We start from the raw sequence: 12,896 nt of genomic DNA, 5'->3' as shown, positions 1-12,896 counted from the left end.
TAATAATTATGACTAACTGTGAATCTTAAACTCTTATATATCTAAAAAATACCAGGAGTAAAGTCAAGGGGAAGACCACTCATGATAAGAGACTAATTTTCTTATAACTCTCACTACTTAGTAAAAACAAGACAATTTTTAAAAATGAGTGAAGAACGTGAAGAAGTGGGTCAAAATACAACTTAACGACTAAAATATGAAAAGATGCCCAACTTCATGCATAATTAAAGACAAGCAAATTAAACACCAATTAATCAGGCCAACTGAAGAATTTTGATAATATACAGCCTTGGCAAGTGTATGAAGAGCAAGGGATGCCCATAAACTGTTAGCGAAAGCGTCGCCTGGAAATATACAGTCTTTTCAGAGGATAATTTGGAATAATTGACTAACATGAATAATATGCAAACTCTTTCATCCATTAATTTCAATTTTAGTAAGTGATCTTGCAGATACATTTGCACAGTGGTGCAAATATATATATAGACATATATAGGTATATATATATATATATCTGTATAGATATATCTGTATAGATTATCTATCTACCTATCTATACATCTATATATGTGTGTGTGTGTGTGTGTGTGTGTGTGTGTGTGTGTATATATATACACACACATACTAGAATATTTGCTGCATATAGGTTTTATTAATAAAAAAAAAGTAGAAAACAATTTAAATAGTATTTCCAGGGGTGCCTGGGTGGCTCAGTCGGTTAAGTGTCTGATTCTTGGTTTCGGCTCAGGTCATGATCTCTCAGTTTCGTGGGTGAGAGCCTTGCATCAGGCTCCATGATGACAGCATGGAGCCTGCTTGGGATTCTCTCTCTCCCTCTCTCTCTGCCCCTCCCCCACTCGTGCTCTGTCTCTCTCAAATAAACTTAAAAAAATAATAATAAAATAACTAGTATTTCCAAACAAGAGAATACTATTCAGCTGCTGAAAAGAATGAGGCAGAGCTGTGTGTACTGAAACACAAAGATGTGTAAGACATTTAGTGAGGAAAGAAAGACCAGAACGCTATGTGTGTGTATCTGTACATCTGTGCCTATAACATGCGGCTTTGTATATGCACAGAAATATTAAGAAGGCAGGTAAGATACTTTGTGTTTATCTCTCAGGTGTACAACTGGGAGAGGGCAGAGAAAAGAGAAACTTCCTTCTTCTTACTTTTCTGTACGGCTACGTTTTTTACAGTGCAAATTTGTTACTTCACACTAAACACCCTAATCTGCTGCACATTGTTTAGCTAATTACCTCTTAAATGGAAGCTTCACTGAAAACATTTTGGAAAACAAGCACGGTAAAACCTCTAGTCTCTAGGCCAATGCAGATGCAGAGCCCCAGGCCCTAAATCCTGGTCTTTCTTGCTCTGTAGCCTTTACCTTCGGTAGGATACTAAGATAAGCGGACTCGTTGGAAGGTTTCAGGAAGGCAGACGTGAGGTCCCTGAGCAGGTCCTCATTCCTGATGCTCCTGGGGGAAAGGAAGCTGGCACTGCTCTGACCAACGCCCCCGAAGACCGCCAAGTCCGTCTCTTGGAGAGAGCCTTTCTGGTGGCACCTGTATCTGGTTTCAGGACTCATCACGGCTTCTTCAAACACAGACTCCTCATCAGAGAGCTGCAGCTTCTCGAGCTCCTTATTGATTTTCTGCACATCTGCCACGGTGGTGCCAGTGGACAAGCGACTGTCGGGCTTTGTGTATTCAGCACAGAGACTGAGGATCGTCTCCAGACGCTGTCTCTCCTAGAACACAGAAGACGGGAAGGTCAGTGAGTGTGTGAGAATGCAGACAATCACAAATAAAAAGACTGAAGAGGCTGGGACCACTGGCAATTTCATCCCACAGGTAAATCCATTTTTAAGTTTACTCATTTACTTATTTACTCACATAGACAGAGCATGTGCACGAGAGGAAGAGAGAGGAGAGAGAGAGAGAAGGAGAGAGAGAGAGAGAGAGAGGGAATCCCACACAGTCTCCGCACTGTCAGCCTGGATCCCAATGCAGGGCTCGAACTCAGGAATGGCGAGATCATGACTTGATCCGAAATTAGGAGTCGGCCGCCCCCCCCCCGAGCCACCCAGGTGCCCCTCAATCTCCTTTTTAAAAAATCTCCACCCTCCTTCCATTTCTATCTCTCTGCCTCTAACATATTAGCCAACTTAACACTTGCACTTAAAATTAATTCTCTAACATCCTAGACAAATAGATGCACAAAAAGACGAATACTACTTAGAGGATCTTTTAATTTAAAATATAATTTTTTTTGAAATTTTTTCAATATTTTTTTTCTTGACATGCTTCAAATTTTTCTATACTTTTCTTATGTCTTCTCACAAGATAAAGGTCTTTTCCACCATTTTCTCACATCAGTAATTAAAATTATAAAGAAGTAGAGGGACACCTGGGTGACTCAGTTGCTTAAGCATCTAACTCTTGATTTCAGCTCAGGTCATGATCTCATGGTTCGTGGGTTCAAGCCCCACATAGGGCTCTGTCAGTGCAGAGTCTGCTTGGGATTCCCTCTCCTCCCGCCCCGTTCCTCCCCCACTTGTGCTCTCTCTCTCTCTCAAAATAAATAAATAAACACAAAATAAAAATCAAGAAAAAATAAAATTATAAAGAAGTAGAAATGTTGCATAAAAATGAAAAACTTTTCATGTCAAGTCCAGATAGAAAGACATCAAGGTATTTCAGATTCTGATACCATTACATCAGAAAATAAAATGATAGTTCACTTGCTTACAAAAATCAATATAAGGGGTGTCTGGCTCAGTCGGTTAAGCGTCTGACTCTTGGTTTTGGCTCAGGTCATGATCTCATGGTTTGTGGGTTCAAGTCCTGCATTAGGCTCCACACTGACAAGTCAGCCCGCTTGGGATTCTCTCTCTCTTTCTCTCTCTCTCTCGCTCTGTCCCTCCCCTGCACATACTCTCTCTTTCTCGAAATAAATAAATAAACTTAAGAAAATCAATATACAGGCCATTCATATCTATAACAATACCACTACTGACCCTTCACCAAGTTTCCCATGCAAAACAAGTAGATATTGATGTTTTTGACTTTAAGCAAATTCACTTATATGTTTGTGAGGCATAGGATATAATTTATGAGATGCTTATCATAAGCCTGGATAGCACTCTTTGGGGTGGGGAACCTCAACATCTTTGCCTCCCACAATAATTCCAAGGCCAAAGTGAAAAGAAAAATGATAAAATAACAACAACAACAACAACACAAAACCCTGTTGTGGTTATATGTACCACATTGAAAACAGAATTCGGAAGCCTTCCATAGATAAACATTTTCCAAACTGGTTATCAGTAACAAAATAGAACATTTGAAAGTAACACTGGGCTGCTATTGTCACTTTCTAATGGCAGCTAATTTATAAAGACAAAATTCTGGCAGTCAGCTCTTTACTAGTTGAAGGACCATCTAATAGAAAAGTTAAATTGGAACAGACCAACATAATTCCCTGGTTTCCATTAAAATACATGAATTAAGTGACAAGACAGAAAAATTTAAGTCGTATCTGGCTTTTACCTGTCCTCTAAAAAGTATGCCCCCCCCCCAGCCCCCGCAAATACAATAGCTTGATCAAAAGGACTATTAAACTGGCTCCTCTAAGCCCCCACCTCCCTTTCACTGACTGAACTTCTGGTCTCCAGCTGCAGCTCCGTCCTCATGGCCTCGTCCCACGGAAGGTACTCATAGCCACACAACCTCTTCCCACGCGCTCCTGCATCCTGCCCATCCAGGAGCCCAGTGTTTATTTATCTCTGCAGCTGCCACCGGCTGCCAAGCCCTACCCACCTCAGCTTTATGGGGAGGGAGTCGGGGGGGGGGTGGGTACAGCCCTCATTGCCTTATTTGAAACCCCTTCAACAATCGAGAAATGTTTACATGGGAATTTGCAAAAAACAACGTTCTAGGGCATATGTCAAGAGAGGGACAGGAACGAGGTGTTATATTTTAACTCTTCTCAACAGCATCTGCGTTAGAAGCTACTGCTCATCTCCAAAGAAAAGTTCTTCTTTCTGCCATTTGGGGGACTTAAGTTGAAGCATCTAAACTCAGTCTTTACTGACCTTTACAGATCACAGTGTGTGTACATTAGCCTGGACATTACTTACATGTGGGATTATCTGAAAGTCGTCAATTCCCATTTACCGGGGCTTCGGCGAACAGCGTGGTCTTCAAAAGCACGAAGGGTATTTCTGCCTAGCCTGTCAGACACGGCAAAATTCCTCCCACATCTCCTTCCCAAAATAGTTGCTTTTGCTGCCAGTGCTATTGCTTAATTCCACGGGGAATAAATGATCCCAGCCTTAAGATGAATGCTATTTCAGACAGTGAAATGCAGTATTCAAAGGCTTGTGCACAGGAAGTGTGGTCTACTGGTATGCGCTTCTCTCTATTCTTATCACCCCGTTCACAGCCAATCTGTCCAGGCTTGAGTCACACACATATGCGGTCCTGCTGCCCGTGAGTCTAAAAGAAATCCAGGCTGTGCTGAGACACACTGGCCCCATGAAAGCTGCTCCGAAGAAAAATAAACTGATGTCGAGAAGTGCGTCAGAAGAGAGTCTGCGAGGCATTTCGGAAAGCACTATATGAAGCCTTTTAAGGAAAACCCTGTACAGAATGTACGCTCATAAAATAATTCTCCCCTGAGCCCTCTTCACTCTGGAGTCTTGCTGCTTCCCACCCATCACTCCAATATTCTCCATTCTGGGGGACCTAAAACCAGGGTGCCCATTCCAGACCAGGACACTTTTGAGACCCAAACAGGGCACTGTTAAGAATTATGCTGGAACGTCAAGTACCACCAGGGACTGGCAATGAGATGAGTGGCCCCCTACCTAAAACTCCATTGCATCTGGCGCTTCACCTGGCCACCTGCCAAGTTGGGAGGGCCACCCTCTTGAAGATGTCCAGTTCCTGCCCACGTCTCCCAATCAGCATTCTGCTGTGTATTCTTCTGAGAAGCCGTTTGTGCATGGCCTATGCATCTGATTGGCACAAAACATTGGTGTTATGGGCTTGGAAAGTAGGTCATTTGAATCAAATTATTTTAAATACATTTTTTTTATCTCCCTCACTATTTTCCTTTCCTCCTCTCCACATACTGCATATATTACAGAACGCTTGGAATGGGGGCACAGGATCTTAAAATATATACCTGAAGAAAACGGTATGCAATTCTTTCCCTTGGCAATTAGAAAAAAAAAAGTGGCAGACTGAATGTGTTTTGACCTCAGAGCTTTCTTTCTTTGTCAGAGGAACGTATCTGGCAGTGCCTCACTGCAGTTCACAGCCCTCCATCAGGGACCTCATCCATCTGCCAACCCCATCCATCTCCTGGTAACCAACAGCAGCCAGTCTAGGCCACAGGACTGTAAGTGTAATGCACAAACTGTGCAAAAAACCAGTTGCTGATACCCAAGCACAGCTGAAATCTTTACTAAACTCCTTCCGTTATAGGTAACTATGTCCTTCCGTTATAGGTAACTAAACTCCTTCCGTTATATAACACTTGTTATATAAAAGAAAGGGTCAACTTTTAGTGGTTAGAAATAATTTAATTGAAAGAAGGTATTTTTTCTTAAGAGGACCTACTATAACTGCTCTGTATGGGCCATACTTCTCTCTCCTGTTAGCCCTAGAGATTCAATAAAGACCTATGAAGTTACTCTCTGGCCATTAATGTGGATACACACATGGAAAGAGACAGCATGTCTACCTTTACATCCTTAGCAAAAGGCACAAATGGTCAATTAAAGAAAAGGGTGGTAAAGGAGCTTTACAGAAAACCAATAGATTCACATATAAGGAAGTAGTAGACAAAAATTCCAGGAAGACAAATTTGAGTTGAGTCCTTGGGATAAATATGAGTCTGTGTGAGGTGTTTGGACAGTGGCGTGGGCCGGGCATTTCTTTCTTTCTTTTTTTAATGTTTATTTATTTATTTTGAGAGACAGAGAGAGCACACACACAAGTAGGGGAGGGGCAGGCAGAGAGGAAGAGAGAGAATCCCAAGCAGGCTCCATGCTGTCAACACAGAGCCCAACGAGGAGCTCAATCCCACAAACCGTGAGATCATGACCTGAGCCGAAACCAAGAGTCGGATGCTCAACCGACTGAGCCACCCAGGTACCTTGGGATGGGCATTTCTATAAAGGAACCATATGCACAAAGGCATAGAGCATGGAATAACACAGGATGCTCAGGGATTAGCAACTATTCTGTGGCTAGAGAGATGGGATTCTTTGGAGGAAGAAGGACGAGGTACACGCAGGGAACTGGGTCAACTTTCTCTTTGTATCAGGACTTAGCAAATACCAAAAACCCTAAATGAAACACCAGCAAGAGTCAGTGGCCCTGGCCTAAAAGTGGATGGCAGAATGAGATGGAGCTGACCACAAGGAAGCAGAATTTCCAGGATTCCATGAACATATTCTGATGTCTCACTTAGGCGGGACAATCAGGAGGTAAAAAACAGAAGCAATGGTTAAAAGTCTTTTATGTGAGTCTATTGGTTTTTAGAGATAAATCCCTTGGGGTAGTACCTGGGGCAATTATGATCAATTCTCATCTTTTTGGACACAGGGTAAAATGGCTTTTCAATTCCCCACCCCTACACCACATATGATCACCAAACTTGCATTGGCCAACGAAGTGTGAGAAGCAACGTGTGTCACTTCTGCCTGGACAGCCAGTGTGTGATTCATTACATGTCTTGCTATGCCATGGCAGAGTGGCACTCCAGATGGTGCTGGCTCCATGAACTTGGACCCTGAGCAAGGAATTGTGGAGCAGAGACCTCATTCAACCCATGCTGGCCATGGAGAGTGAAGGAGAAACAGATCCATGTTGTTTTAAGCCTGAGAGATTTTTTTCTTTCGTTTTCTCCACAGAAGCCCATTATGACTGATAAGCCTTGCTTAATTTCAAGCAGGTAATGGGCCCAAAAGTTAGAGATGAGAGCCTCAGGGATCCTAATAGAGGCAGCTCATTTATTTTCTGTGTCATTAAGAATGGGCCTGGCCCAGAGAGGGGTCAGGCCTTTGCTGTTGGCTTCTGGATGGTATTCTATGTCATACCTGATAGGATTGTCTTTGTTTAGCATCAGGTTGGACACTCCTGATAATTGCTCTCAGGGTGAGGGCTGGCCACTCCAGAAAGACAACCATGTGATTTTTTTTTTTTTGGGTGGGGGGGGGCCTGCGAGGCATGTGATATCAGTCAACCTGGAGATAAGATTAACCAAGTGGACCACCCATCAATCGGTCATGCCTACATGATGAAGTCCTAATAAAAATCCTGGGCACTGAAGCTCAGGAAGGTTTCCCTGGCTGCCAATTCTCCATGCGTACTGTCACGCACCAATGCAGGTAGACTAATACTCCCAGTTCCACAAGGAGAGGGCAGCAGAAGTTTCGCATTTGGAACCTCCTGACTCTGCATCTCTTCCCTGGCTGATCCTTTATCGTAGATAAAGATAATAAATAAATGATAATCTTGTAATAAGTGATAATCCTGACTTTAATAGCTTTCAGTGGGTTCTGTGAGAACTTCTAGTGAGTTAATGAACCCGTCGGTGGTTTCTGGGAGTCTCTCAGTTTGTGCTTGGTGTCAGAAGAGAGGGCAGTCTTAGGCGGAGACAGCGTCCTTTGACCTCGTAACTGGCCTTCACATTTCCAGAACATTGCCTTGGTATTATTATTATTAAAAAAACAATTTTTTTTTGTTAGAGAGAGAGAATGCACGAGTGCGGGAGCGGGGCAGAGAGAGAGAGAGAGAGAGAGAGAGAAAGAGAATCTTAAGTAGTCTCCATGCTCGGCATGGAGCCCAACACTGGGTTTGATTCCATGACCCTGGAATCATGACCGGAGCTGAAATCAAGAGTCGGACGCTCAACTGACTGAGCCCCCCGGAAGCCCTGCCTTAGTAGTATTTTTATCAGTTTAGGACAACTGATCTGATAAATAAATTGTATATATAAGTGAGGAGTTTTCATTTTTTTGGTTTTACAAATTATCTTTATAAAAGTCAGTTTAATGTCTAGCTAAGAACATTTTACATTACGGTCTACCTGGGAAGTCTACCTTCAGGCTTGTGGTCAGGGAAGGGCTTTATTCTGCCATCCATCGTTTAAAAAGCATGTACGTGTGTGCCCCATCGGAGAACTGCACTGGAGAGAGGCCCATCTGACAAATGAAAGAGCAATGGCTTTGTATGACTGTATCTGTTCTGGAGGCAACTGCAAGTTATCTGAAGAGTTACTGAATAATGTGATGGCTGCTACTTGAACATCAAGCATTTGTTATGTGCAGGCTACTATCAGGATTTTGTATCATGTATTCCTATTCTGCCTCCATAATAATGGATAACCAGATACTGAGGGAGGGTAAGGCATCTGCAGATAATCAGGGCACTCGGTGATTTTTCAGTACCCTTTTCTTAAATACAGTCAATACACTCAAATACACAAACACACTGTCTAAGGAGAGCAAGGTCATCCTGCTCAAGGCCCTAAACTTTCCTCCTCTACCTCTTTCTATATATCGGGTCCACCTTTCTTCAATGTACCGTGGTGGCTAACAGCATGAACTCTGGAGCCAGACCGCTTCAGTTTGAACGCTGGTTCCGTAGCTACTTGCGTGGCCCTGGGCAAGTCATGTAGCTTCTGTGAGTCTTAGTTCTTTGTGTATGAAGCATGGAATTGTTAGAATATCTTCCTTGTATGGTTGTCATGAGGATTTTAAAAATAGCATATATAATAGTTTCTGAAACACACTACATATAATTTAAGTGTTAGCACAGGTGTCTAAGGAGAGTCCCTCAGTCTCTCCAAGGTGAAGTCCTCTGCCTGAATCACTGCATCCACATTCCCTCCTCCCATCTTTATGGTTTTGTTCTACCAATTATCCCTCTCCTACATTCTTATTTCTTCTTTGTTGAATCCTTCGCCTCTGTCCGCAAATGTACTCAAATCCCCTCCTTCCCCCCGCCCCAAGAAATAATAAATTATCATCACTGGAGCACCCCATAGATTTACTATCCTACTTCCCTACCTCCCTTCAAACCCAAATGCACTCTCAGTCTCAAATAAGTTACCAAAGCTCAACACTTCACTTCCCATCCTTCCCAGCCCTTGGGAATCTAGGATAGTGTGCCCTGCCTTCATGCAGAATAGATACTCTGTAAGAGAAGGGGTACGTCCCACTTCTCCAGGAAAATTAGGAGTAAAGTGAGCAGAAAGACGAAAAGCTTTGAAATAAAGATATCAGGACTCCATGAAGAAAGCTCAGTGCTTCTCTCTGTAACCATATATCGTAAGGATATGTGGGGAAATTGAATTCTCTCTCCCACAGAACCACTGGATCTTCAGAGCAGAACCTGTGTCTAAGTCTGATTTAATGGGAAGAACAAAGATTTGGATTTGAAGTTCTGGCACTTACCAGACTTAAAACACAGAAGCACTGAACGAGTTCAACCTTCTGAATTTCTATAATCTGGTCTGAAAACACAGATGATAAGATCGGCACCTATGTTAGAGTTCTTGTGAGAAATCAGTAAAGGAGTGTGTGCGGGATAAAGTTTTATTCTAAAGAATAAGTTAGTGTCTGTCACAAGGCAAGTGCTCAGTGCTTGTTATCAATGATTAAAGAGTATTTCCATAAAAAAAAAATGGAAGTGAAATAGATAATTGTCTTGTGGCTCCCAGGCAACCATCATGAATACAGGAGTCCTCCCTTAGGTGAGGGGGATATGTTCCAAGACCCCCAGGATGTACCTGAGACCACCGATGGTACTGAGCCCTATATACACTATGGTTTTTTCTATACATACTCATCTGTGGTAAAGTTTAATGTATAAATTAGGCACAGTAAGAGATGAACAAGAAGAAGTAACAATAAAATACAACAATATAACAATACACTGCAATAGAAGTAGGGATGTGGTCTTTCTCAAAATATCTTATTGTACCGTACGCACCCTTCTTATGGCGATGTGAGATGATAACGTGCCTACGTGATGAGATGAAGTGAGGTGAGTGATGTAGGTCTTGTGACATAGCGTTAGGCTGCTACTGACCTTCCGATGGTAGGTCAGAAGGAGGATCAGCTGCGTCTAGACCGAGGTTGACAGTGGGTAACTGAAACCAGGGAAAGTAAAGCTGCAGATAAGGAGGGATTACTGTACTAATAAACAAGCAACTCTAAAAGCCAAATCCAATTGTTCTCAGTGAAAGGCAACACAGGAAAAATACGTCATGCGGCCAAATGTCTCCCTGAAAAATTCACAGATCTATGGGGTTCTTCTGCCAGTCTGGAAGGAGAGAAAAATTCCTCCACTGCTCAAAACTCCCTCCCCGTGTGGTGCATCACATGCCTGAGATTTGGGCAACAGAGGGCTGCCCAGTTGCCATAGTAACCCAGGGAGGAAGGAATCTTTTCAGTCACTCACTGCCATTTGGTCCCTGTATCCCAATCAATACAGGGCAACATAGATTTCCCACAGGAAGTCCAGGGGAGTAACTTCTAGAAAGAACTGCCCTCCAAAAAAATCCATGTTCCTCTCCAATGCACACACTTCATGCTTGACATAAAACGCAGATTTATATTTCACACTGCCTGTGGCTACACCTCATACTCGAGAGATCATTAGTGTTCCTGCCCTATGAGTACGTGCATCATTCAAATACCTGAGGACCTTATCATATCCTGTCTTTGCTCAGACTCAGACAAAGAAACTCAGTTGTTTTAATCTCATTTCATAAATCAATCTGTCACACTGCAGATTATTTTAATTACGATTACTCACTGGTGTGTCAGCCCTTAAACCTACTTGCCCCTCCTATTTCTTTCTTTTTTTTTTTTTTTGCCCCTACTATTTCTATCTATGTCCCTATTTTAGGAGCTTGTAATTAAGATATATATATATATATATATATATATGTATGTATTTGTATATATAATTAGCATATAGCATTTTAAATCATTAATACATTTGCCAGATATATTTAATTATTAATATATCTAATAATTCAGTAATGTGAAATATGCTATGTAATTATATAAATTATATACAATACATATATATGCTGAAGTAATGTTTATTTTTGATTTTCATTTACCAAAAATGCCCTACAATACTATCACTGAATTTAATGAATCCTGTTGCTTTTTAGACCAAGAATGCTTTCTGCCACCTGCATTTTCCACCTCCAGTTATTTCTTGAATTTGTTCAGCAGACTCAAGTTCATCTCTCACCACAAGAAGCATCTAACTCAGATCTTCTGTATTTTACTCCTTTTCCTGATGCCTTTTGCCATCATTTTGCCATTTCCACTCAACTGGCAGACATGCAAATGATGAAGTTTTACTTTTATAAGAAATTGAGGTGAATAATATAAGGGTTGAGGTGAACTATTCTTAAAATATTAATAGATATCACTTCAAGGAAAGTGCCAATTATGAGTGACTCTGTAACATTATTGCCTCAATTCAGATCACTTAAGGAAGAAAATGCACTTCTTCCTACAGACTGAAAAACACTGGCCATAAAGAAAGGAAATTCATGTGATCAATGTAATCCATAATTTCCACATAGTATCTAAAAAGTATGCCGATTATTTTTGGAAGTAACACTCTTCCGTGGACAGTGTTCCAGAAGAAAATTTACAAAGTGCCTAAACCCCTTCTGTTAACAAATGTGTGCTATTACTCCACATCATTAAAGGAAACGCAACAAAAGTCTAATATACTGTCATTTGTTGACATTTTCACCTTGGCTTAACCAAGTTCCAGAGGATAGTTTTGTTTGTTTGTTTCCCCTGAAGGATCATAACTTATAAAATGCCATCTGCTGCCATACTCTTAGAATGTAGGTAATATTTTCTTTTGTTCAATCAAAATCAGTGCATGACAGGTACCACAACTGAATCTTCGTAACAGAAAATCTATCCTGAAACAAAGTAAGGGACTCCTTTTATGCATCAAGAAGTTGGTAGAGTAAAAAAGTGGGAGGGGCTAACATGTAAAAAAAAAGAAAGGGTGGACTATCATACATCAAGTGAAAGTTCTGTAATGCAACTACTTATGAGAGATAAAGCCAATGGCAAATACTATGTGCTAAAGTTCAAAAAAGCATGCGACAGTTTTATATAGAGAAATGCCAAATAAACAGTGACAAGTCTTTCCCTATTGGAGATGTTAAGAAAGTAACTCCATTTTCCTGTCTCCCAGAACAACTTTTAAAATTGCAATCTCTGCGTGACATGATTTAGGCCTTGGTTTTCAGGATCTAAGGAGAAAGATGGACTTTCAGAATCCTGCCTCTCTTATTCTGTAATCAAAATGAAAGCAGAATCCATGTCTGAGAAACTTGCTCCTTTTCATTCGAATCCGTATTTTATTAAAACTGTCTTCTCTCAAAATCCAAATTACAATCCCAGAGCTGGGATATGGCCTTAGGAATTTCGAATGAGAAACATCAGTTTTTCCAAACCCAAATTCTTCAACAGAACATGCTCCCAACATAAAGATTTCCCCCTTGAGGTCAATTAGACTTCACCAGAGCAAAGTTCTTGGCTGTTCTGAAACTTAAAACATGAACCTCCCTGACTTCTGCCTCTGGGAAGATGGAGAGGAGGTACTTTTCCCTATTCCTCCCACCAAGTACATGTAAGAACCCTGGCCATGTTCTAAATAGGACAAATGTAAGAAGACTGAAAGATGGGGAAAAGGCAGCTGATCAGCTAGGCACCTAGGGACCCAGAAATGAATTCCCAGTGATTTCCTTTACCTCATACATCCCAGACTTGAAGCTGAAGAAAAGGGAATGTCATGCAACAACCTGGCCCAATCTCCAAAGAATTA

At 41.5% G+C, this 12,896-nt stretch overlaps 1 protein-coding gene across 25 annotated transcripts in view; it reads right to left on the bottom strand.

The window, feature by feature from the left end:
• The window catches only part of PHLDB2 (pleckstrin homology like domain family B member 2), a 231,668-nt gene that overhangs the window by 66,472 nt on the left and 152,300 nt on the right, over positions 1–12,896 (bottom strand). For 22 of the 25 annotated variants that reach the window (XM_045036916.1, XM_045036924.1, XM_045036923.1 and 19 more), the window contains one exon: positions 1,388–1,750. In XM_045036916.1, the coding sequence (XP_044892851.1) occupies positions 1,388–1,750 (363 nt within the window). Of the gene's footprint in view, positions 1–1,387; positions 1,751–3,643; positions 3,772–4,141; positions 4,765–12,896 lie in introns of those variants that run through there. The other 3 variants (XM_045036938.1, XM_045036936.1, XM_045036937.1) reach the window with 3 other exon arrangements.

This window comes from Felis catus, chromosome C2 (assembly GCF_018350175.1).
Source record: "Felis catus isolate Fca126 chromosome C2, F.catus_Fca126_mat1.0, whole genome shotgun sequence".
Classification (NCBI taxonomy): Eukaryota; Metazoa; Chordata; class Mammalia; order Carnivora; family Felidae; genus Felis; species Felis catus.
The sequence above is the reverse complement of the archived record's forward strand: the minus strand, read 5'-3'. Positions and strand labels throughout refer to the sequence as shown.